The sequence below is a fragment of the Oryctolagus cuniculus genome, chromosome 20, assembly GCF_051225735.1.
Source record: "Oryctolagus cuniculus isolate XC-2025 breed Fujian yellow rabbit chromosome 20, ASM5122573v1, whole genome shotgun sequence".
Lineage (NCBI taxonomy): Eukaryota > Metazoa > Chordata > Mammalia > Lagomorpha > Leporidae > Oryctolagus > Oryctolagus cuniculus.
The window spans coordinates 11014028-11040478 of record NC_142886.1 but is presented as its reverse complement, the minus strand read 5'-3'; the positions used below and the strand labels follow the sequence as shown (position 1 = coordinate 11040478).

Genomic DNA, 26451 nt, shown 5'->3' with positions numbered 1-26451 from the left:
CACTGTTAACTCTTCTCCCAGTTCCTAGTGTCTTTTCCATGACCCATTCTGGAACTATCGGCCTCCCAGGAAGTTCAATGCCAATAAACCAAGGACCAAAACACCTCAATAAAGGAAACCGGTTCTGCTCTCAACACACAGCAGGAACAGCTATAAAGAGTAAACGGGTAAAAGTCCTTGGGCTGATTATACTGGATTATTAGAGTCAGGAACTTTAAAGAGAGAGACCTTCCTTTCAAAACAATTAACCAAAAGATAAACAACCAAGCAGAATTTAGGATTCTGTTCAAATTTAGGGTGAAAATGTAAAGTAAAAAGCGTAAATCATTACGTTAAAAGTAAATTTTAAACGGAACCTTGTCAGACCCCACATGTGCAGAGTGACAGTTTGGGACCAGGTAATTTCTAATATTCTGTCTGGCTCAAACTCTAAGATCAGATGCCACACAAAGTCCTCCAACTTTACAGCTGGATATGCCAGGCTGTTTAAAAACTATACTGTAAGCTTCTTCTGATAGTGCGAACAGCCCTGGAATGTCAGCATACTGACAGCTGCATCTCATAAACAATGCAACAGTATTGTTCTCAGACTTCCTCGCGAGCATGTGTCCTGAATGCAAGGGAGCAAAAATAACTATTTTCTCTTTCTTAAGACTGCTAATATTAATAGCTACTCCCTGCTGAGGCATTAAAAAGGCCCCGTGGTTAAGGATTCCCGAAAGTCTCATGAACACGAGAGAAATATCATCAGCTAACTCAGTAAGTAACATGCCAAACACAGCTCACTGACAATCATCAATTCTGAAATATTGAACAAAAAATTAAATGCAAAACAAGCAGCACTGGTTTAGAATCTGAGTACCACTGTCTCTTTCCTTTGGTTCAACAGGAAAGAAATTTCCATGGTATGCTTCCTCCTACTTCTACCATTCTTAGCTATGCACATGACTTATTGTCTAAGTTACTCTGAGCACCCTGGGGGATGAGATTTTCTCTGTAGGAATCTGCATCCAGTGTGGGCTAAGCAAGCTCATCATAATGAAGTTTTACACAGAATGTGTATGGGTATCTCTCAGTGTAGGGTGATTCTGTGCAGCAAAAGGGAAAAAAAAAAAAAAACCAGAAAATCTGCTTCTTTGGATTCTCAATAGTTACTATTTCTAAAGTCTAGGGGACTAACGAATCTTACAATTAAAAAACACAGATAAAGCCAGCCTAAGAGCCTACCAATAAACTTCGCTTTCTTGTGAAAGGAACCGGTGTTTTCAAAGCTAAGCCACAGTTACGGACCATGCTGAACTCAAAATGGGGAAGCCAAAACAAGCTGGCAAAAATGACACGTTTAACATTAAGAGCTGTCCCCGGTGGTCACGCCGACCCTGCTGTCACGTTTGCCATTTCCTACGACCCCTCCTCCAGTCCGATCGAGAACCTCCTCTCCGAGAGCGACTTGCAAACCACGCGGTTTCAGTTAATAAGTGATAATAAGATACCGCAGATCAGAGATCCATTAGACAAGGAAACCTGACGCTACCAGCCAGTGAGCAGCCACACCCCACCCCTTCGCCACAAAACTTAGACTATGCTCTATTAACTTCCAGAGAGGGCGGCTGTCATCTAAATTTACGGCGGACTGCTGGAAATCCGCGTCCTTTGCTTTGGGAGGTTCTACCTCGGGTCTGTGAACACCGCCCCAGTAAAGCCGACGGCTTCACCCGCGTCTCAAACAGAGTGGGGCTGGGGCGGGGGACCCCGTCGATCCTTGCATTACAGTGAGACTTGGGTCCCGGCCGCCAAGCCACTCAAGGCACGGAAAATGCACTTTCACTACGCAGGGCGACAACTAAAGTTTCAAAAGTCAGCCAAAGCCCAGCGGTGCCCTGTGCCTCCAGGGTGGGCGTTGCTATCGAAATATAATTTCACAGGTTCCCTAGATCATCGACTTTTAACCCCACAAAGGGCCTGCTTGCGGGTACTGGCAAAAACCCGGAGACAGAGAGCGAGCCAGCGAGCTTTGCAGGGGAACGGCCGGGGTTAACTGAAAACAGCAAGAACTCCGAGTTGCCGGCCGCCGGGGCCGAGCGGGGCGAGGGCAGGGGGCGTACCTGCCAGCGGCCATAGGTGAGCAGCACCATGGCGATGGGGATGGCGGTGCCGGACATGGCGTGCGTGGACGGCATGCTGTACTCGGAGTTGTAGAAGATCTCCAACTTGACGACGGGCGGCGAGGCGGGCCGCGGCCAGCGGATGATGTCCTTGGTGCACTGGCCCAGGTACATGACCAGCACCCAGATGATCACCAGCCTGCGGCCCACCAGGGGGTCCAGGTTCCAGATCCAGAAGGGGAAGAAGACGATGTAGAAGAGCTCGTTGCCCAGCTCCGTGCCCAGGCAGAACAGGTAGTAGAGCGGCCAGTTGCTCACGCGGGCCAGCTCGCCCTCCTCGCCCGTCAGCGAGTTGCGGCGCAGGGCGCCCGCACGCCGCGGGGCCGCCGCCGCCGCCGCCGGGCCCAGCTCGGCCGCCAGCCCGTTCCGCACGCCGTTGGGGGCGCCGCCGCCGCCGCCGCCAGTGCCGCCGTCCGCCTTGGCCGGGCACTGATTGCGCTCGCCCTGCGGCGGCTGCAGCCCTCGCCGCCGGAGGTCTCCGGCGAGGGGCGCCTCCAGCTCCTCATCCTCCCGCGGCGGCTCCGGGCAGCGGCTCGGCGGCGCCTCCACCCCGCACAGCCGCTGGAAACGGGCCACTTTCTGCGGCTCCTGCAGGCGGCCGGCCAGCTGGGCCAGGCGCTGCCTCAGCGACATGATAACGGGGCCCTCAGGCGGGCGGGCGGACCACCACCCCCCACCCCGCAGCAGCGCAGCCCAGTGGCAGCGGCAGCGGCTGGCGGCGCCTCGCTCGGCCCGCCGGAGTCTGCCGGGGACGGCGCCACAGGCCGCAGCGCGGCCGCCGCGCGCCCCCGCCCGCGCGCCCCGCCCTCGCCGCGCGCCCCCGCCCGCGCGCCCCGCCCCCGCCGCGCGCCCCCGCCCGCGCGCCGCGCCCCGCCCCGCCCCCACCGCCGCTCCCTGAGGGGCCCGGCCGGGCGCATCCGGCGGAGGCCCTGTGAGCGCGCGGCCGCCGCGAGGCGCCTCTGCCGCCGGCGGGAACGTGGCGCGTCCCCGCGCGCGCGCGCACGCACGCACGCTCGCGCCTGGCGCGGACTCCTGCGAGGCCTCCGGTGCGGTGCTCGCCGGCGGTGAGCGAGCCGCCGGACATCCTGTTGGCACCGGAGCGGCTGGGAAACGGTGAATGAGGGCGCGGTGACCGCCACGCACGGCCGAGCCGTTCCGCCGAAGTAATGAACAAGTCATTAGGGGCCCCGTCTGACGGTTGTCGCGCGGAGAGCCACGCGCCGGCTACACCGCTGGCGGCGAGATCCGAAGTGGGCCCGGGGTCGGGGCCCGGATCCGTGATGGATAAAACTGGACAGCTGCGGGGTGCGGAGGAAAGCCCAGCCGCTCATAAATTCAGAATAGTGTGTCACTCATCAGATACTGGCGGTCCCCGTTGCGGGAGCGCAGGGGGTTCGCGTGTGCGTGGAATCGGGTGACGTCCGCGGAGCTGCGGGGTTCAAGTGCAGAATGGCCGCGTTGGGTGGGGCTGATCTCGATGGAGACGCTGCACTTGCCGGCCGCGGTGCCAAGCTTGACTTCTAGAAGAGAGCTGTGCAGGCGCCCAGGCAGTGACCTCGGCAGATGGGATCTGAACGGCTTGCAGGAGACTGGGGTGACCGGGGGTCACGGGCAGTCTCCTCGGCTCCCAGGGGAAGATGCGGCAGGAAGCCGGACAGACCGACAGCCGGAGCTGAGAAGAGGAACGAGGGTCGGAAATGTGCAGAGGTGTCTGGTAGACCAGGGCTCAGAGCACCCAGAGCGAGTGCAAACGGGATTAGGTGGGAAGACGAGATCTGGCTATAAGGCCCCGAACGCCAAGCCAGGGATTTTCTTTCCTAGGCGCTTGGGAACTCTGGAAGGCTTTTTTTTTTTTTTTTTTAATTAATTAATTTATTTGAAAGAGTTACAGAGAGCAGAAAGAGAAAGTCTTCCGTCTGCTGGCTCACTCCCCAGATGCCCCCAATGGCCTGAGCTGCGCCAATGCGAAGCCAGGAGCCAGGAGCTTCTTCCGGGTCTCCCACGCAGGTGCAGGGGCCCAAGGACTTGGGCCATCTTCCACTGCTTTCCCAGGCCACAGCAGAGAGCAGGATCAGAAGTGGAGCAGCCGGGACTCGAACTGGTGTTCATATGGGATGCCAGCACTGCAGGCGGTGGCTTTACCCGCTAGGGTGCAGCACCAGCCCCCTCGAGCAGCATCTTAACCACTTAAGCCACGTGCCCACCCCAGCTTCCTCTTCTAATTCAGGTGCTTAATCACTTAATCACTTTCTGATTTATATTCAAAACTATTTCGCTTTTCAAAATGCTAAGATTCATTTTAAACTGAACATTATAATTATTTTCTTTTGCTTACCTGATATCCAACTTAATTTCTTGTCTGTGCAGCTGCAAAACGTATGTACTGCAAACCATTTACTATAAGCTGTCACACTACATTTTTGACATGTTGATAACAGTACACAGTACCTTATCAGCATCATAAACAGTCATTATGTTGTTTTTAAGAGTAAACCTATGTTTATTAAATTCTTTATGAATACCTACTGATGTTATTCATTAGCATTATGGCTATCAAAAATAGGATTTACTCTGAATTCCCAGATGTCTATCACAGCACTAGTATATATAAAATGTGTGATGATACATGCAACATTTTATCACTAACAGGTAAGGAAACTTTTACTCTCTAAGTTTTTTATGCTTCCATCTTCAAATTACTCTTTTCCTTAACTAAGATTCTAAAAGAGGGTGCCAGTGCCTGCAGCGCTGGCATCCCATATGGGCACTAGTTCAGTTCCAGCTGCTCCACGTCCAATCCAGCTCCCTGCTAATGCGCCTGGAAAAGCAGTGGGAGATGGTCCCAGTGCTTGGACTCCCGAACCCATTTGGGAGACCTGGAAGCAGCTCCTGGATCCTGGCTTCGGATCGGCCTGGCTCTGACTGTTGTGGCCGTTTGGGGAGTGAACAAGAAAATGGAAGATTCTCTCTCTCTCTCTCTTTCTCTCTCTCCAACTCTGCCTTTCAAATAACATCTTTTTTAATAGATTTTTTTTTTTTTTGACAGGCAGAGTGGACAGTGAGAGAGAGACAGAGAGAAAGGTCTTCCTTTGCCGTTGGTTCACCCTCCAATGGCCGCCGCGGCCAGCGCGCTGCGGCCAGCGTACTGTGCTGATCCGATGGCAGGAGCCAGGTACTTATCCTGGTCTCCCATGGGGTGCAGGGCCCAAGGACTTGGGCCATCCTCCACTGCACTCCCTGGCTACAGCAGAGAGCTGGCCTGGAAGAGAGGCAACCGAGACAGAATCCGATGCCCTGACCGGGACTAGAACCCGGTGTGCCGGCGCCGCAAGGCGGAGGATTAGCCTAGTGAGCCGCGGCACCGGCAATAGATTTTTTAAAGATTTATTTATTAATTTGAAAGTCAGACATATATATAGAGAGAGAATGTGCATCTGCCGGTTCACTCCCAAAATGTTTGCAACAGCCAGAGCTGAGCCTATCTGCAGCCAGGAGCCAGGAGCTTCCTCTGGGTCCCTCACATGGGTGCAGGGGCCCAAGCACTTGGGCCAACCTCCACTGCTTTCCCAGGCCACTACCAGGGAGCTGGATTGGAAGGGGAGTAGCCGGGATTCCAGCCTGCACCCATATGGGATGCTGGCACCACTCGTGCCTGCCCCAATAAAATAAATGTTTAAAAGATAAATTCTTCAAAGATTTTACTTATGTATTTGAGAGGTAGAGTTACACACACAGAGAGGGAGAGAGAGAGAAAGGTCTTCCATCTGCTGGTTCACTCCTCAAATAGCCACAATGGCTGGAGCTGAGCAGATCCTAAACCAAGAGCCAGGAGCTTCTTCCAGGTCTCCCACATGGGTGCAGGGGCCCAAGGACTTGGGCCATCCTCCACTGCTTTCCCAGGCCACAGCAGAGAGCTGGATCAGAAGGGAAGCAGCCAGGATATGAACTGGCACCCATATGGGACCAAATAAAAAAGACATTTTTTAAAGATTCTAAAAGAAAACAGGTGGCTGTGGTAGCACAGCAGGTTAAGTGGCTGCTTGGGATCCCTACATCCCTTACTGGAGTTTGTGGAATCAAGTCCCACCTCCACTTTAGATCCAGTTCCCTGCTAACACACAGCCTGGGAACAGCAGATGATGGCCCAGAGTGTTTGGGTCCCTGCCACTCACATGGGAGTCCCCAGTGGAGTTCCTAGCTCCTAGCCATGACCTGCTGTTGCAGGTATTTGAGGGGTGATCTCTCTCTCTTTCTGTCTCCCTGCCCTTCAAATAAATAAATATACAGTTAAAAAGAGAGGGGGAAAAACTAAGAAAAATGGCTTTAACAATATCCCAGGCAGGAAAATATATGGTCTCTTCCCCACTTAGTTTCCAGTGCACACGACCTGAGGTGGACATGGAATTCTCACCATGCAGATAATTTACACTCAGTTTTATTTTACCTAACTCTGTAGAAGTTTTTGAAAAATCATTTCTTTCCAAGACCTCCCCTCTTTTTATTTATTTATTTGACAGGTAGAGTTATAGACAGTGAGTGAGAAAGGTCTTCCTTCCATTGGTTCACTCCCCAAATGGTTGTTACGGCCAGCACGCTGCGCCGAACAAGAGCCAGGAGCTTCTTCCTGGTCTCCCATGCAGGTGCAGGGCCCAAGGACTTGGCCATTCTCCACTGCCCTCCCGGGCCACAGCAGAGAGCTGGACTGGAAGAGGAGCAACCAGGACAGAATCCGGCACCCATATGGGATGCCGACGCCACAGGCAGAGGATTAACCAAGTGAGCCACGGTGCCGGCCCCTCTTTTTTTGTTTCTAACAACTCTCTTTCTGGTCCCATGTCTCTTTTCTTAAAATTTAACTCACTGGGGCCTATGTTGTGGCACAGCGGGTTAGGGCCACCACCTGCCATGCTGGCATCCTGGGCTGTTCTGCTTTCTGTTCAACTCCCTGTTAATGTGCCTGGGAAGGCAGCAGAAGATGACCAAGGGCTTGGGCCTCTGCTACCCACGTGTGAGACCAGACGAAGCTTCTGGCTCCTGGCAACCAGAGGATGGAAAATCTCTCTCTCTCTTTCTCTCTTTCTCTCTCTCTCTCTGCCTTTCACGTAACTAAAGAAATGTTTTTTAAAAATTAACTCTTGCCTTTTTTTCCCCAGTGATAACTGGAAATACAAGTATATCCCCTGGCCGGCACCGTGGCTCACTAGGCTAATCCTCCGCCTTGCGGCGCTGGCACACCGGGTTCTAGTCCCGGTCAGGGCATCGGATTCTGTCCCGGTTGCCTCTCTTCCAGGCCAGCTCTCTGCTGTAGCCAGGGAGTGCAGTGGAGGATGGCCCAAGTCCTTGGGCCCTGCACCCCATGGGAGACCAGGAGAAGTACCTGGCTCCTGCCTTTGGATCAGCGCGGTGTGCCAGCCACGGCGGCCATTGGAGGGTGAACCAACGGCAAAGGAAGACCTTTCTCTCTGTCTCTCTCTCACTGTCCACTCTGCCTGTCAAAAAAAAAAAAAAAAAAAAAGTATATCCCCAACTCAGAAGACTTTTTAATTTAAGACTCAAAATCTCCAATTACATCTGCCTGTTGTGGATTGAACTGCACTTGTCTCCCCAGACTCGCCCAGCTATTTGAACCCTGCAACCTTATGTTAACGGTTAACTGACTGTTGCTAATGGTTGGTGGATTCAGGCGGAGACCTGGTTTAATTATGGCAGCTGGGAGTGGGCCCTGTGGGAGGTCTTTAGGTCATGGGGTCTTGCCCTTGGACAGTGTATCTCTGGAGAAGGTCGGTTATCTAAGCCAAGCTCGGCCTGGCTTCTCCCTCTGCTCCCTGGCCCACTGTATAGCTGCTGCTCCACAAATGTTTTGCCCCTGCCTGGCCTCCAGCAAATGCCAGACTAATGAGGCTACCCAGTCTTGAACTGCGACCCCTCCCCCGAAATGTTAGCAAAATAAGTGTTTTTATTCCCAAGAAGCTCCTCTCGGGTATTTTAGTTACAATAATGAAGAGCTGACCAAACACTGCCCATTCACCACTTAGACATTTTGATAGGTGTTGATTTGCCACTAATATTCTGATGTTTGTAATAATGAGTATACTAGCATAATTCTCACTTGTGGGGCCAGCGCTGTGGCACAGTGGGTTCATGCCATGGCCTGAGGCACCGGCATCCATCCCATATGGGCGCTGGTTCAAGGCCCAGCTGCTCCACTTCCAGTCCAGCTCTTTGCTATGGCCTGTGAAATCGGTGAAGGATGGCCCAGTCCTTGGGCCCCTGCACCCGTGTAGGAAACCTGGAGGAAGCTCCTGGCTCCTGGCTTCAGATTGGCACAGCTCCAGCCATTGTGGCCAATTGGGGAGTGAACCATCAGATGGAAGATGTATCTCTCTCTCTGCCTCTTCTCTCTCTGTGTAACTCTGACTTGCAATTAATAAATCTTAAAAAAAAAAAAAATAAGAGTGACTGCCATTTAAAAAAAATTCTCAGTTGTCCAAAATAGGATGCATATTTTGGTGAATTTAATTTTCTGAAGAATATAGAATTTTTGTAAGCTTTATCCCTTTCTGAAAATTTTTTATGAAATGTGTTTGATAAACTTTAAGATGTGTATTTTTTTTTTTTTGGTAAGTAGAATGAACAGTCTGTCCTTTCCCAATGTATCTTTTTGTGTGTGTGTGCATTTTTGTGTAGTTAAAATCAAACATAAAATCTATCATCTTAACCTTTTTAACATCCTACTTTTTGTATGTGGATATTTGAGAACTTAGAAGACTTCTAAGATCAGCATTAGAAATGGGCTCCATGGGACAGGTTCTTAGCCGGCTGGTTAAGGTCGTGCATCCCATGTTGGAGTGCCAGGGTCGATGCCCACTTCTGTTTGTTCCCATGTTCTAGATAATGCAGCCCCTGGGAGGCAGTGGCTCCCAGCTGTGTGTAACCCAGCCCAGCCAGCGCTCTTTGCAGGCTTTTGGGGAGTAAACCAGCAGATGGGATTGGGTTAGCTTGCTCTCTCTCTCTCTCTCTCTTTCTCTCTTTCTCCCCCCACCCCCAACTCTGACTCAAATTAAGAACATTTTCAAATAAATAAATAAATAAAAGAAATGGCCTCAGCTTTGTAGAGCTGGTTTCCTCTTTTTCTGAGAACCTTCAGCTTATTCATCTGGTAAATGGTGCACTCACTGTGCTAGGTTCCAGGAGCTGCAGGGTCAATGAGGCGCAGCCTCTGCTTTCAGAATGTTCTGCTCACATGGTCCCTGGGCGTGCCTTTTCCAGGCTCCTGGGTTACACTGTGTGTTCTCTGTTGTATTTTCCTTTTCTGAATCCTCTCCTATTCTTTGTTTCAGTGGCTGCAACTCTACTCAAGTTTACTGAAAGCAATGAAGACTACCCTAGACTTAAGAGTTTATTTATGTTATGAAGTGGGGTTTCAGAAGTCGCAGATAAATCTGTATGGGAAACCTATCATGGCTATATCAACTGGGATGAGCCCCATCTTTACAGTTTGGGGTCTATCATAATGAAATTCCTATTCTAGCTATTAAGTCTGTCTTTCTGCAGACTTCAACATCACTAACGCAAAAGCCTTCTTCCCCAAGGCCAGCCCTGTGACACAGCAGCTTAAGCCACTGCTGGCATCCCATGTGGACACCAGTTTGAATTCTAGCTGCTCCACTTTTGATCCTGCTCCATACTAATGGCCTGAGAAAGCAACAGGGAACATCTCAATTTGAAAGCTAGAGAGAGGGAGAGACACAGAGAGGTCTTCCCGTTGGCTGGTTTACTCCCCAAATAGCCACATGGCTAGGTCTGGGCCAGGCCAAAGGCAGGAGCCAGAAACATTCTCCAGGTCTCCCATGTGTTTGCAGGGACCCAAGCAGTTAGACCATCTTCTGCTGCTTTCCCAAGCACTGTAACAGGATTGGAAGTGGAGCAGCCAGGGCTCCAACTGGCACCCATATGGAATGCCGGCATCGCAGGCAGTGACTTAACCCGCTATGCTACCATGCCAGCCCCGCATCCATCTGTTATTTTTAAATAAAGTACAGGTGTGGGGCTGGCGCTGTGGTGCAGCGGGTTAACACTCTAGTGCCGGCATCCCATATGGATGGTGGTTCGAGACCCGGCTGCTCCACTTCCCATCCAGCTCTCTGCTGTGGCCTAGGAAAGCAGTAGAAGGTGGCCTAAGTCCATGGGCCCCTTCATGGCATGGGAGACCCAGAGGAAGCTCCTGGCTCCTGGCTTCTGACTGGGGCAGCTCCAGCAGTTGCGGCCAATTGGGGAGTGAACCAGTGGATGGAAAACCTCTCTCTCTCTCTCTCTCTCTGCTTCTCCTCTCTCTGTTGCATCTGTTGCAACAACTGACTTCCTCCATGATCTTAGACAAACATGTCAAAAAAAAAAAAAAAAAAAAGCAGTGAGAAGCAAGATTATTGCGGTGGAGCCGGGGACTTGTGCACTTAGGAGACAGACCCTTGTGACCCTAAGGCCTTCAAGCTCTCAAAGTTAGGCTAGAAGGCTTTGTGGAGAAAGAATGGGCAAGGCTAGAAAGACCTAGATGTACGGCAGTGGGATGAAGGGGTGGGAGTCAGGCAACATTTTACTCTGCAGCCAGCAGGTTGTCTGGAAGCACCCTTAAGGAGGGGCTGTGTGATGGCTCAGGCAAGGCGTCCTGGGGGAGGGGAAAAGCTTAGCCAAAATCCAGCTAATGAATATGCCATTCCTGTTGATCAGTGGGAATGAGATAGTTCAGCCAGTCTTGTATGAGACAAGGAACAGGAATTTGGCAAGTCTGCCCATGGCAGTTGTGGTAGGCAAACAAGGTCAACGTCATTCCTGAGTCTTATCTAAGGCAGTCTGGGAAAGGGTGTTTCCTTAAAGGAGCTTTTTTTTTCCTGGATCACAAAAAAGTAAAGTAATTTCCTAACTGTCAGGTTAAGTCCAACATCGTCAAGTAAAATAGCCATTACTTTGCACGGAGATTCTTTTTTATTTATTTATTTATTTTTTTTATTTTTTGACAGGCAGAGCGGACAGTGAGAGAGACAGAGAGAAAGGTCTTCCTTTTGCCGTTGGTTCACCACCCAATGGCCGCCGCGGCCGGCGCACCGCGCAGGAGCCAGGTACTTATCCTGGTCTCCCATGGGGTGCAGGGCCCAAGCACTTGGGCCATCCTCCACTGCACTCCCTGGCCACAGCAGAGAGCTGGGCTGGAAGAGGGGCAACTGGGACAGAATCCGGCGCCTGCACGGGGATTCTTACTAAGGAGTAAGATTGTTGGTATTCTTTGCAGGCCAAGGGCAAACGTGTTCAGATTTCATTGCAATACCAAGGTTTAGTCATCCGCTCTTTCCCACCTACATCTAGTGATAGGACAAAGACGCTAGTATTTTTAAACGTATTTGGAGCCGTCATTCCATTCTTTTCACAGCTGTTCTCATTACAATTTCATGTGCTGGGAGAGTCACTAAAAATGGAGGTGCTTGCCAAATGCTAAGATTGTTGCTGAGAAGTAAACTGCAAATGGAACACTTCAGGCGGAGCCAAAGAGAGAGACGCTTCCAGCACGCCTCGACTTTTCCTGGGGGACCGGTGCTGTAACCTAGAAAGTTAAGCCTCTGCCTGCAGTGCCAGCATCCCATATGGGCGCGGGTTCAAGTCCTGGCTGCTCCACTTCCTATCCAGCTCCCTGCTATTGGCCTGGGAAAGCAGCAGAAGATGACCCAAGTGCATGGGCCTCTGCACCCACAGGGGAGACTGAGATGAAGCTCCTGGCTCCTGGCTTCCCCCTTGCCCAACCCCATTTGAGGCCAGTTTCAGCCATCTGGAGACGAACCAGCAGATGGAAGATCTCTCTCTGTCTCTCCCTCTCTAACTCTTTCAAATAAATAATTTTTAAAATGTAAACTCTTCCTAGAGATTAGCTCCCATACATTCATAATACATTGAAAATATCCCAAGCCAAAACAAAAGTACACTTCATTCACCTGACCTGCCCCAAATCCTGGCACAGCTACTCAGTACCCTGTAGCATATCAATTGTCCATCCTCATGACAGAAGGGCTGACCTAGTGCTGTGGCTCATGGGCCATCTTCAAAAACTAGTATCATGCCATATAACCCTGGCCTGTGAAAAGATGAACATTCAAAGTACAGTATCTACTGAATGTATAAAGCTTCCACATCACGGTAAAGTTGAAAAATCTTTATTCAAACCTGAATAACTCCATAAACAATAGTCAGCTGTAATATTTATTTGGGAATAGCAGAGCAATGCAATGGGAATATGCATGCCATGGTAATCTGGGGGTATTCAAAGAAAAATTCTAAAGATAAAAATGAGAAGGACTGGGGCCTATTCTGTGGCTCAGTGAGTTTAAGCTGTGGCCTGTGGTGCCAGCATCCCATAGGGCACAGGCTCGAGTCCTGGCTGTTCTCCTTCTGATCCAGCTCCCTACTGATGGTCTGGGAAAGCAATGAAAGATGGGCCAAGTGCTTGGGCCCCTGCATCTACATGGGAGACCCTGAGGAAGCTCCTGTCTCCTGGCTTTGGATCAGCACAGCTTGGATGGAAGACATCTCTGTCTCTGTCTGTAACTCTGCCTCTCAAATAAATAAATGAATCTTTAAAAAAAAAATTGAGAAGGATTACATCAAGGATCTTGAAATAATCTTTGGCCACAATGGTTAATAACCAGAATATGTTAGTCTGAGGTTGAATGGACAGTTGCTGGGCAGATGTCCTTGCAGGAATATTTTTTGTGTGAGGTTGTGGTAGTCTGTATGTGATGGCATAGGGCTGGCCCAGACTTTTGTGACAGTTACTATCAGGAAAACATTCCTAACTTCCTGGCTTTATTTATTATATTATATATTATATTATATATAATATAATATATATTATATTATACATTATTATTCACCCAGATTGTTACCAGAGGTGGTTGGATTAAGGTCCTTAAGGAAGGAATTTCAAACGTGAGACAGAGAGTGGTGGTTAGCAAAGTTTAATGAAGCAGTATGTCCAACAGGCCGGATGAGCAACTCAGCAAGAAGCCGGGCGCCCAGTCAGCACTCAGACTGGGGTTTATATGGGTACGGGGCCCACGTCTTCCTGCCATTTCTCCTTCCCTCTCCCTCTTCTCCTGGGGTGTTTCTGGGCAAAGGGTTTTCCTGCCGTGAAAGTCGTGAAAGTCTCCCCCGATGCTGTCGGACTGAAAAGCTCTCAGTGCAGGACCAGGAAGATTCTTCTGGAATGACTGTAGCAGGAGGGTGGGGTGGGGTGGGAGTCCACCCTGACACACAACAAGGACTTTTGATGTGCAGATGCTGGGCTGCTTCCAAGGCATCCTTTTCTTTCTTTTCTTTTTTTTTAACTGCACAGTAACATTTATTGTTCCAGCCTGGGAAAAACACCCCTTTAAAAATTTCACACAGAAAAGCAAGTTAAAAACTTCACTCATCAAATAAGTGATCATTTAAATGAGACCTTGCTGGAGAAACCTCATCACAACAATGTTTCAGGGCCTGATCACTTTAAGTCCACCTGGGTCCATTAATGAATATCAACCAGGTGTCTCTTATAATCTGCAAGCCGCTTTTCCTACAACAAGAAGGCCTAACAGGTTTCCTTGCTGCGGGTGAAAGATTTAGAAAAGAACTCTGATTTTTTTCTTTTGTTGTAACAGGTAGACACTGATTTCTGGTTGTAATCAGGAGATGCAGCGACTGCCACAGGTCTTGTGTCACCCATTATCTCGAGGCTGGAAGAGTCAGCAACTGAAGAGGGCTCATAGGCCGGCGCCGCGGCTCACTAGGCTAATCCTCCGCCTTGCGGCGCCGGCACACCGGGTTCTAGTCCCAGGCGGGGGGCTGGATTCTGTCCAGGTTGCCCCTCTTCCAGGCCAGCTCTCTGCTGTGGCCCAGGAGTGCAGTGGAGGATGGCCCAAGTGCTTGGTTCCTGCACCCCATGGGAGACCAGGAGAAGTACCTGGCCCCTGCCATCGGATCAGCACAGCGCGCTGGCCGCAGCGGCCATTGGAGGGTGAACCAACGGCAAAGGAAGACCTTCCTCTCTGTCTCTCTCTCTCACTGGCCACTCTGCCTGTAAAAAAAAAAAAAAAAAAAAAAAAAAGGCTCACCCCGGTCATCACAGAGGGCATGAGGTCATCTGGGTTTTCTGTTGATGCACACGTCTTTTCAGACAATTGGCAAAGGTGGATTCAGGCTCCGGGATCCTCCAGCAGGCCATCTTGGGCTCCCGGTCACAAACTGGAGAAATAACCTCTGCCGCTCCTGATCAAACCGACTGAGAACCTCAGACAGGGACTTCACAGCCCGGCTGTCACCAGTATTGCCACGATCCGCCCTGCAGCACTCCATCCTAAGTCAGGGAAATTCTGTAGTATGAACACTATAATGTTACTAATCCAGGATAGACAATTGAAGCAGCCTTAGACTGTCTTGAATCTGAAGCTAGAGGAATACATGTACCTTAGCCATCAAAGCAAGCGGCAGAAGTGAGGGGTGGCCCTGTCTGTGACACCGGAATTGGGGGAACAAGGACGTGAGGCTCAGCCATTCTCCCTCATGGCCCTAAAGAGATAAACTCTGGAATGTATTCCTTGACCTTGAAACTGAATTGGGTCTCACACCCTGCAGCCTTCACACCCCAGCCTGCATTCTTTCCCAGGTTCCCAAGGCCTCGCCCAGTTCCTGGAATTCCCCTCTGCCTACTGCCCCCTACTCCCGCCCCCAGCCCTAGCCCTCTTTAAAAAGAACCCATCCCTGGGGGTCGGGGCCTTCTGCCACATGCTCCATCCTGTACACGCAGCACTTGGTCACCCACCTCTGCGGATTTATTTTCTCTGAATAAATTCAGTCTGGCTGTAAATTTGTACACTGTGCCTCTTTTCCTAATGTTTTGGTGCCCTGTGTGAGGAGTCACCAATCTGCAACTCTTTTCCTACCAGGAATTCCATGTCCCAGCTCCTCTGCTTCTGTTCCAGCTCCCTGCTAATGTGCCCAGGAGGCAGCAGGTGATGGCCCAGTGCTTGGGTTCCTGCTACCCATGTGGGAGACCTGAATAGAGTTCTCAGCTCCTGGCTTCAGCTGGACCCAACCCCAATTGTTGGGAGCACTTGGGGAGTAAATCCACAGATTCTGTCATTTTGCCTTTCGAATAAATAAACCTTAAAAAAAAAAAAAAGGAAAAAGCAGACATGGGGGGTGGGGTGGGAACAGGTGTTTAGAGATCATTTAAGATGCTACGTGGGACGCCTGTGTCCCCTATCAGAATGCCTGCATTCGAGTCTCAGTTCCAAGTAACGTGCACCCTGGGAGACAGCAAGGAACAGATCAACTGTTGTGTCCCTGTCATCCATGTGGGAGACCCGGATTGGGTTCTGGGCTTCTGGCCTCATCCTGGCCCACTCCAGCAATTGGAGGAATTAGCAGATAGAAGTTCTCTGTCTCTCTGACTTTCAAATACATAATAATTATTAAAAAAGAGGCAGATATCACAACCACAATGTGCATATCCACAAGCAAGATATTGCTTTAATAACGGATCTCTATTGCTTTTATCTTCTTTTTCACATTGTTTTGATCTGTGAACATGATTTTTTAAGTTCCATATATAAATTATAAGTGCTATAAATCCATGTCATTTCCACTTGCTACCCAGGGACATAAGAACAATCTCTTGGCTTCATTATTCCCATTTTTTTTCTATTTTAGTTTTAACTCTGCAATTAATTTTAGCCCTTTTAAATTTTTTAAAAAAGATTTATTTATTTGAGATTCAGAATTATGGAGAGGGAGAGACAGAACTTCCAATCACTGGTTCACTCCCTAAATGGCTGTAACAGCCAGGGCTGCGCCAGTCCAAAGCCAGGAGCCAGGGGTTTCATCCTGTCTCTCATGTGGGTGGCAGGGGCCATATTCTGCTGCTTTCCCAGGCACGTTAGCAGGAGGCTGGATCAGAAGTGGAGCAGCTGGATCTCAAACTAGCGTCTATATGGGCTGTTGACTTTACAGGCAGGGGCTTAACCCGATACATCACAATGCCGTCCCCCTACCCTTCCCCAGTGTGATTCTCAGTGCAACCTTACCTCCTTTCATTGATAGTAATTGACTGATTTTTCTCAAGTCGGGTCGTTCAATTAGGAAATTCAGCCACACAAAAGAGATTATTATACTGTCTCATTCTGTATGCAGTGTTGGTGAGAAAATAAATTCTCCTCTTCCCCTTGGGGTCTCAGGCTGGGTCTAAGAATTAAACTGGCATAAGATGAACAAGAGCGAAGCCCACATGGTTTTTGATTTTTACACAGGCATGGGAACCTTCACTAGTGACTGTAGACCAACAGCCAGGGCAGAATGCTTTTGTTCCTTTTAGACAAAGAACCAATAGATTCATGAAGAAATGATAAAGGGGTTTGGGCAAGGGGCAGCAGATAGTGGGAAGTCAGGAGGAGGTCTACGGGGGGAAGTGAGTGGAAGAGAAGGTGATTTTAGCAAGGGGCAGATCCGTGTCAGCATCAGTTCTTAGTCTCTGGGAATGAAGTCGCTCTTCTTTCCTGACACAGGGAAGACACCATTCTCATGGGAAGTCTTATGCCCAGTATTAGGTTGAAAATGGCAGGCCAGATGGCCCTTTCCGCACCTGCTGTTTCTCAAGTGCCTCCAGCTCAAAATAACCAGCATGCCCAGCCAGCATGAACTAGTGCGCCTAGGTCAGCAGTTTATGGTTCTTTCTCTTCTTCGTTTTAGAGTTAAATGTGCATTAATTTTATAGACTGTTCTTATAATGTTCTAATACTACTAATAATAACACTCTGTTCTAATAATAATTCTTATAATGGTGGTGTGAGCCTATCAAAAAATGTTCAGGTTTTAAGAAAAAATTTCAGGGTAGGCACTGTGGCGTTGCAGGTGAGGCCACTGCCTGCAGTGCTGATATCCCATTTGGACGCCAGTTCGTGTCCTGGCTGCTTCACTTTCAATTACTGAATAAGAAGTGGAGACTAACCTTAAAAAAAAAAAAAAAAGAACATATCTTTATCTTGTTAAGGGTAAAAGAGAACAAAAACATACAAACCATAAAAGAAAATATTGATGAATTCGACTAGACCTAAGTTAAGGATTTCTGTTTATCCAAGACACACCAAAGAAGTGTACTCCCCTGGGGCAGGTGTTGTGACACAGGGAGTTAAGCTATCAACTAGAATGACCACACCCCTTATTGGAGTGCCTGGTTTGAGCCCCAGCCACCCTACTCCCAATTCAGCTTCTTAGGAATCCACCTGGGAAGGCAACAGGTGATGGCTCAAGTACTTGAGTCTCTGCCACCCACAAAGGAGACCCAGATGAAATTCCTGGCTCCTGGCTTCAGCCTGGCCTAGCTCTAGGCTGTTGTGGGCATTTGGGGAGTGAACTAGCAGATGTGAGAGTTCTCTCTCTCTCTCTCTCTCTCTCTCTCTCTCTCTGTCACTCTGCCTTTTGAATGAATGATTGAATAAGTAAGTAAGTAAATAAATAATTTTAAAAAAAGCACTGTCTTAGAAATAAAAAAATTTTAAGATTTATTTTATTGATTTGAAAGACAGAGTTACAGAGAGAGGTAAAGACAGAGAGAGGTCTTCTATCTGCTGGTTCACTCCCCAGATGGCTGCAACTGCCAGAGCTGTGCCAATTCGAAGCCAGGAGCCAGGAGCTTCTTCTGGGTGCAGGGGCCAAAGCACTTGGTCCATCTCCCGCTGCTTTCCCAGGCCATCAGCAGAGAGCTGGATCAGAAGAGGAGCAAGCGGGACACAATTGCACCCATATGGGATGCTGGTGCTGCAGGCAAAACCTTAACCTAATATGCCACAGCACCAGCCCCTGAGAGGATATTTATAGCACATATACTACACAAAAGTTTAGTATCCTTATAAATATAAGACTGAATGATTAAAAATAAGACAAGGCCGGCGCCGTGGCTCACTAGGCTAATCCTCCGCCTGCGGCACTAGCACCCCAGGTTCTAGTCCTGGTTGGGGCGCCGGATTCTGTCCCAGTTACTCCTCTTCCAGTCCAGCTCTCTGATGTGGCCAGTGGAGGATGGCCCCAGTGCTTGGGTCCTGCACCCGCGTGGGAGACCAGGAGAAGCACCTGGCTCCTGGCTTCAGATCAGTGCAGCGCGCCGGCAGTAGTGGCCACTTGGGGGGTGAACCAACGGAAAAGGAAGACCTTTCTCTCTGTCTCTCTCTCTCACTAACTCTGCCTGTCCAAAAAAGAATAAGACAAAGTGGACTCGGTGTTGTGGTACACTGGGTTAAGCCGCTGCCCATGGCACTTGAACACTGGTTTAAGTCCCAGCTGCTGTATTTCTGATCCAGTACTCACCTGGGAAAGAAGTGGAAGAGAGCTCAAATGCTTGGGTCCCTGCACTCACGTGGGAGTCCTGCATGGAGGTCCAAACTCCTAGTTTTCAACTTGGCCCAGCCCTGACCATCACAGCCATTTGGGGAGTTGAACAAGTAGATGGAAGATTTCTCCCTGTCTCTGCCTTTTTTTTTTCTGTCACTCTGGCTTTCAAATAAATAAATCTTAAAAAAAAGAAGAAGACAAACTAATACAAAAAAATTAGATACAAGACAGGAGCAGGCATTTCATCAAAGAAGCCAAGTGACTGAAAACCATATCAAATGGTGCTCAAGTGCCTGAGCTATCAGGAGAATGAAGTTGCACAACAAAGAGAGGTACTATTTCCCAACAGCCAGATTGGCAGAAGTCTGCGTTGCCTAATAGCAGGTGTTGGCCAGGTTTTATGGAGCAATCAGAACTTTGAGACACCGAGACACTGCTGGTGGCAGTAGAATGACCACTTTGGAGAATAATTTGGCATTTTCTAGTGGAAAGCACACCAGAACACCCAATAAACCAATATTTCTGTTCCTAGGTACTGCACCCTATGAACATTCTCACACGTGTGGCCCGGGAGCTCATATGAGAATCTTCATATATGCATGGTTTGTGATGGCAAAGAGAAAGAAACACAAATGTCCTCACAGCACAGTAAAGTGCTATATATTTCCACAGTGGAATACTCTACCCAGGAATGACAAGGAATTGACTTTCATTCCACATATCAACATAGATGAGTCCCAAAAACAAAATGCTGAGAGAAAAATGCAAGTCATAAATGAAAAAGAGCATGATTTCTCTCTCTTTTTTAAAAGATTTATTTATTTATTTGAAAGTCATAGTTACACACAGAGAGAGGAGAGGCAGAGAGAGAGGTCTTCCATCCGATGGTTGACTCCCCAAATGGCCGCAATCGTCAGAGCTGTGCTGATCCGAAGCCAGGAGACAGGAGCTTCTTCCAGGTCTCCCATGTGGGTGCAGGGTCCCAAGGACTTGGGCCATCTTCCACTGCTTTCCCAGGCCATAGCAGAGAGCTGGATCGGCAGAGGAGCAGCTAGGTCTCGAACCAGTGCCCATATGGGATGCTGGCGCTTCAGGCCAGGGCGTTAACCTGCTGCACCACAGCGCCAGCCCGATTTCTCTCTTTTTAAAGATACATTTGTTTGAAAGGCAGAATTACAAAAGGAGAGACAAGGGAGACAGAAATCTTCCATCCACTGGGTCACTTCCCAAATGGCGGCAATAGCCAGGACTAGGCCAGGATGAAACCAAGAGCCTGGAGCTCCACCCTGGTCTCCCACACGGGTGGCATGGGCCATCTTCCACTTCTTTCCCAGCTGCATTAGCAGGAAGCTGGATCAGAAGTGTAGCATCTGAGACTCAAACCAGTGCTCATATGGGATGTCGGCTCGCAGGCCGCGGCTTAAGCCACAGAACCTGGTTTCTTTTATATAGAGAATAAAGGAATGAAAACCTAAATAATCGTATAGTGGTTACCTCTTGAGAATCCCGGGGCTTGGGGCGGGGGATGTGATCGGGGAAGGGCACACAGTGGACCTCTAAAGTGTTGGAGATGTTCTACTTCCGAACCTTGGGGTTGGTATGTGGGTGTCTCTTTAATAGTACTCTCTCAATTATACAGACACATTCTGTGGCCCTTAGTACACATGATACTCTTCAAAATCAAAGAAAATTAAAGCACAATTTTAAAAAACTGAGGTCCTTATGATGGAGCTGTGTTTCAGCACATCTGAGCAAAGGCAGAGCTGGCCAACTCCTGCTGAGGCAGGCAGGAGAGCCGACTGCAATTCGGGAGCATTGCTGCCTTTACAATGTATCTCTGCCCAAGGTTCTCTTCTCTTTGCTAGGGGCGGAGCCCAACTCAGAGCACTGTAAACACCCAACTGTACCGGGAGATGCAAGGATGCTTCCGGCTTCCACTGCAGCCAGATGCGGGGTCTCCCACCGTATCCCTGGAATGACGTCTCACACCCACTCTCTGCCTTTTCCTCTCCCTGTTTCTGGCTTTAGTCTCTAAAAGGCTTTCTCCAAATGGGGCAGAGATGCCATCTGCGGCTCTGGGCTTACATTTTCCTCACAGCTGGAGAGAGTGCCTTTTCCTGAACACAGTTGCAAATGTCCCAACAAGAACAGGGATTGCTCCTGCGGGGTTCCTCTGTTAATCAAGCCTGCAGCCCCAGGTGTGCGGGATCCCCTGCTGTTTGCTCACTCCTCTGGTGATAGCGCTATGGGAGAGGACTTTGAAAAGTTCGTGGAAAACACAATCAAAGGGTGCATTTATTTTGGTACTAAGATTTTTTTAAAATCCACCCTTTTTTCCTTCAACTTTTTGAAGATCTTTCATACTCATGGATTTCAAACACTTTTAGTAGTTATCTTTCAATTCTGTTTTCCATGAACTCTTTTTTTTTTAAGATTTATTTATTCATTTGAAAGTCAGAGTTACACAGAGAGAGGAGAGGCAGAGAGAGAGAGAGAGAGAGAGAGAGAGAGGTCTTTCATCTACTCCTCAATTGGCCACAACGGCCGGAGCTGTGCCAATCTGAAGCCAGGAGCCAGGAGCTTTTTCTGGGTCTCCCATGTGAGTGCAGGGGCCCAAGGACTTGGGCCATCTTCTACTGCTTTCCCAGGCCATAGCAGAGAGTTGGATGGGAAGTGGAGCTGCCCATATGGGATGCCAGCACTGCAGGCGGTGGCTTTACCCGCTACACCACAGCGCCAGCCCCACTTTTTGCACAAGTGACAGACGTTTGGCCTGGGGTTAAGAGACCAGTTGAGATGTCTGCATCTCATATTGGAGTGCCTGGGTCAAATCTCAGCTCTGCTCCCAGTTCCAGCTACCTGCTAATGTGCACCAGGTGATGGTTCAAGTGGTAGGGTCCCTGCCACTCACGTGGGAGATCTAGATTGAGTTCCACAGAAAACGTGGAGAAAAAGCCTACTGGGCAGAAAAGAACTTCAGTTTCCCCACTGCACTGCCAAGCATGCTGAACAGGCCTTTCGTGTTCAGTGTCTTGCATACAACTAAAAATAACTTCAGGTCCTCAGCATACATTTGCGTGTCAAATTCTCTAAGTCTGAAATCTTCCTCAAGAAGAACATAAGGAGCACTGTGATACATGAGTCTAAGCACCCCAGTGTGTGCCGATATTAAACAGTCCAAGGATCAGTTCTATTAAGATTTGAGCTCGAGCGAGTCATCTAATGCACCCGTATATAATGGGTGAAGTTCCATGTTTTATACAAAATAATTCACAGATATTCCTTGTCAGTGGTTCAGTGACGTCAACCCCCGTAGTTTTTTTCCTTGGCTCTATCACTTGCTCACGAGCTAATTATTTTACTTTACTTATTAATTATTTTACTGTAAAGCAACCATTGTCACCCAAGATACCAGATACGTGCCAAGAATTTCTGTGGCGATTTTGGAATTCATTTAGAGAGCAGTTTTGCCCACTGCCTCCCCACATTGCTTCACAATATCTGTTTTGGTTTGCAAATCATAAAGTCTTTTCTTTCTTTCTTTCTTTTTTTTTTTTTTTGACAGGCAGAGTGGAGAGTGAGAGAGAGAGAGACAGAGAGAAAGGTCTTCCTTTGCCGTTGCTTCACCCTCCAATGGCGGCCACGGCTGGCGCACTGTGGCCAGCATACCGCGCTGATCCGATGGCAGGAGCCAGGTGCTTCTCCTGGTCTCCCATGGGGTGCAGGGCCCAAGCACTTGGGCCATCCTCCACTGCACTCCCTGGCCACAGCAGAGAGCTGGCCTGGAAGAGAGGCAACTGGGACAGAATCCGGCGCCCCGACCAGGACTAGAACCCGGTGTGCCGGCACCGCAAGGCGGAGGATTAGCCTAGTGAGCTGCGGCACCGGCCCAACAAATTGTAAAGTCTTATTCTCTACAACCCACGTTACTCAGAGATATTCCATTAACTTTGCAAGATTAGGTAGCCCAGGCATGGTGGGGTGTTGTGGGGGACAAGTGGTGGCTAGGAGGCAAACATTCAAGACTTAACAGAAGTGGGTTCAATACCTGGCTCTTGTCAACGTTGTGGTATTACAGGTTAAGCCACTGCCTGCTACGTGGACATCCCTATGAGTGCCCACTGGGATCCTGGCTGTTCCACTTCCCATCCAGCTTCCTGCTCATGTGCCTGGAAAGGCAGCAGAAGGTGGCCCATGTGATTGGGTCACTGCCACCCACACAGCTCCTGCCTTTGACCTGGCCATTTCAGCCATTTAGGGAGCAAACCAGCTGGTGGAAGATTCTCTCTCCCTCTCTCTCTCTCTCTCCCTCTCTCCCTCTCTCCTCTCTCCTCTCTCCTCTTTTTTTCTCTTTCTCTAATCCTGCTTATTTTTTTAAAAGATTTATTTATTTATTTGAAAGTCAGAATTGCACCAAGAGAGAAGGAGAGGCAGAGAGAGAGAGAGAGAGAGAGAGAGAGGGCTTCCATTCGTTGGTTCACTCCCCAGATGGCCACAACAGCTGGAGCATTGCTGATCTGAAGTCAGGAGCCAGGAGCTTCCTCTGGGTCTCCCACGCAGGTGCAGGGGCCCAAGGACTTGGGCCATCTTCCATTGCTTTCCCAGGCCATCGCAGAGAGCTGGATCAGAAGTGGAGCAGCCATGACTCGAATTGGCGCCCATATGGAATGCTGGCACTGTAGGTGGTGGCTTTATCCACTATGCCACAGCGCCAGTCCCAATGTGTGTGCTTTTGAAGGGTGAACATATTTAACATCTATATTTGTTTCTGTGACATACAGAATATGAGATATGTGTGTGTGTGTGTGTATATATATATACTTAAACACATGGCAAAAATTCTCTTTAAAAATGGATACATAATAATTGTACATACTTATGGGGTGCTATGTGATATTTCAAAACATGTATACATTGTGTAATGTTAAAATCAGAATGAGCTTTTCTCCTCAAATATTGATATTTTCTTTGTGATGTAAATATCCAAGTTTCTTTAGTTTAAAAAAAAACACACACAGGCTTTTGTGTGCGTGTGTGTACAGTAACTTCAAAAAGTTTGTGGAACCAGCACCGCGGCTCACTAGGCTAATCCTCTGCCTGTGGTGCCGGCACACCGGGTTCTAGCCCCAGTTGGGGCGCTGGATTCTGTCCTGGTGGCTCCTCTCCCAGTCCAGCTCTCTGCTGTGGCCTGGGAGGGCAGTGGAGGATGGCCCAAGTGCTTGGGCCCTGCACCTCATGGGAGACCAAAAGCACCTGGCTCCTGGCTTCGGATCAGCGCGGTGCGCCAGCTGTGGCGGCCATTTGCAGGGGGTGAACCAATGGCAAAGGAAGACCTTTCTCTCTGTCTCTCTCTCTCACTAACTCTGCCTGTCAAAAAAAAAGTTTGTGGAAAATGCCTATTATAAAAAATGAGCCATGGACTTGAAAGTTTTTTGCACCAAAGTGCATTATCTTTCAATTTCAATTCTCCGTAAGTTCTTTGAAGTGCCCTGGTGCAGCGCACTGCTATTGTCTGTAGTTGCCCTACCAGGAACCCGGCACCAGAGCTTCTTCCGCCTACGTAACTGCAGCTTGGTACCCAGAGGGAGCTTCTGGGGCTCTATTAGACCAGAGGCATTTACCAAAAGTGCCTCCATCCAGAGGCTGAAGGCACAACGAATGTGCCCACGCGTCACTACAACTGTGTCCCTGCCAGTGCCCTGCAGCTGTTGGCTAGGATGTCTATTTAAAAAAAAAGTTAGCCTTCCTTCTTGAGCAACAAAAAGGATACATCGATAGCCGGGTCCGGGTGCAGGGGAGTGGGGTCAAAGGCTGGAATTATAGAAGAAATTAAACTAACAAAGTCAGCAAAAGAAAATAAAGGCAGGTATCCAAAACAAAGAGGAGTTATCACGCAGTAGTCACTGAGAAAACATGTCAGCCCGAAGCAGCAGCTGATGCTGACAGGCCCAGAGCAGCTCCCACCAGGGCTCCAGTGCTTCCCTAAGCCCCGTGTTCCTTTCTCGGGTCCTTTGCTGCAGACAGACACTTGACCAGGGGCAGCCACAGCGAACCGATCCCCTTTAGCTTTTGGGTGAACTGAGATGAGTCTGGCATGTTTAACAGCATTTAATGGATTTAACGGATAAGTCTTTGGACAGGTATGGGATTTAGCCAGTTATCTGGGCCTGCTTATTCTTAGTAGGCATGATGACATAGTGTGACTCCAGTGAAAGTTAAGTTGTCTGATCAAGTATGACTCAAAAAGGATGATTTCACCCATTAGAAGTATAACTGATGAAAACATTAAATTAAAATTTAATCCTTTGCAACGACAGTCAAAATTTCTGATTTATAATGTTTATTATGTTTAGTGAAATGCTATTAGAAATTTCTAAAGTGTGGTTAACTTTCACTAGAATGTGATTGCATATCACTTGCCAAGGGTCTTCTGTTAAGTGCATCAGGAATGTTTTCTAAAACTTTAAGAACTTAAAAATATTGCAGTAATAGTTTTCATTTGTAACTGCTAAAATATCTGTTTAAATTTGCTGGCAATGGCCTTTCCCCTGGCTGGCAGCGCGGAGGCCGCACGATGCCTGGAGTCACCGTAAAGGACGTGAACCAGCAGGAGTTCGTCCGAGCTCTGGCCGCCTTCCTCAAAAAGTCCGGGAAGCTGAAGGTCCCCGAGTGGGTGGACACCGTCAAGCTGGCCAAGCACAAGGAGCTAGCCCCCTACGATGAGAACTGGTTCTACACGCGAGCCGCGTCCACAGCACGGCACCTGTACCTGCGGGGCGGTGCTGGCGTCGGCTCCATGACCAAGATCTACGGGGGCCGGCAGAGGAACGGCGTCATGCCCAGCCACTTCAGCCGCGGCTCCAAGAGCGTGGCCCGCCGCGTCCTGCAGGCCCTGGAGGGGCTGAAGATGGTGGAAAAGGACCACGACGGGGGCCGCAAACTGACACCTCAGGGACAAAGAGATCTGGACAGAATCGCTGGACAGGTGGCAGCTGCCAACAAGAAACATTAAAACAAGTGATGCTGGGTCAATAAATTGCCTCATTCGTAAAAAAAAAAAAAAAAAAAAATTTTGCTGGCAATGAAATTATAAATAGAGCACAATACAGACTTGGAGCTCTATGTCTCTTTCAACTTAAAAAGCATTTATTTAGGGGCCAGCATTATGGCACAGCCAGTTAAAGCCACTGCCTGCAATGCCAGCATCCCATATTGGTGCCAGTTTGAATCCCGACTGCTCCACTTCTGATCCAGCTCTCTGCTATGGCCTGGGAAAGCAGTGGAAGATGGCCCAAGTGCTTGGACCTCTGCACCCACATGGGAGACTCAGAAGAAGCTCCTGGCTCCTGGCTTTGGATCAGCTCAGCTCTAGCCATTGAGGCCATTTGGGGAGTGAACCAGTGGATGGTAGACCTCTCTCTCTCTCTCTCTCTCTCTCTCTCTCTACCTCCCTCTGTAACTCTGTCTTTCAAATAAATAAAAATTTTTTTGATAAGCATTTATCTAACTCAATGCAGCATGTTTTTCACACATGTCCCACACACTATACAACACTAATTAAAAGCAGGATTCAATCTTCAGTGTGGCAATTTGATACTTTTAATTTGAATACTCCCTTCATTTTTTAAAAAGATTTATTTATTTATTTATTTGAAAGGCAGAGTTACAGAGAGGCAGAGGCAGAGAGAAAGCGAGAGAGAGGTCTTCCATCTGATGGCTCACTCCCTAGATGGCCTCAATGCAGGTGCCCAAGAACTTGGCCATCTTCCACTGCTTTCCCAGGCACATTATCAGGGAGCTGGATTGGAAGTGGAGCAGCTGGGTCTTGAACCAGTCCCCTTTTGGGATGCCTGCACTGCAGGCGGCAGCTTTACCCACTATG

The 26451-nt window shown here is 49.0% G+C and overlaps 1 protein-coding gene, 1 long non-coding RNA gene and 1 pseudogene across 5 annotated transcripts in view; 2 read left to right on the top strand and 1 right to left on the bottom strand.

Moving 5' to 3' along the window:
- The window catches only part of SGPP1 (sphingosine-1-phosphate phosphatase 1), a 37902-nt gene extending 34925 nt beyond the window's left edge, over positions 1–2977 (bottom strand). Inside the window, exon 1 of one of the 2 annotated variants that reach the window (XM_017349473.4) lies at positions 2106–2977. In XM_017349473.4, the coding sequence (XP_017204962.4) occupies positions 2106–2798 (693 nt within the window). In that variant the 5' untranslated portion in view covers positions 2799–2977. The remainder of the gene's footprint in view (positions 1–2105) is intronic. The other variant, XM_051826413.3, reaches the window with a different exon arrangement.
- Positions 2978–3166: 189 nt separating this feature from the next.
- LOC149120054 (uncharacterized) lies at positions 3167–15051 on the top strand. Of its 2 annotated transcripts, XR_016226824.1 has the most exons (3): positions 3167–3872; positions 13847–13946; positions 14294–15051. It is a non-coding gene; the product is annotated as an uncharacterized LOC149120054 (long non-coding RNA). The 2 variants fall into 2 exon arrangements; XR_016226823.1 differs by lacking the exon at positions 3167–3872 and having other exon boundaries at positions 13813–13946.
- A 10040-nt stretch (positions 15052–25091) lies between these two features.
- Positions 25092–25586, top strand: LOC138845364 (small ribosomal subunit protein eS19 pseudogene; annotated as a pseudogene). The gene has a single exon (XR_016226822.1). The product of XR_016226822.1 is annotated as a small ribosomal subunit protein eS19 pseudogene (transcript).
- Positions 25587–26451: the final 865 nt, after the last annotated feature.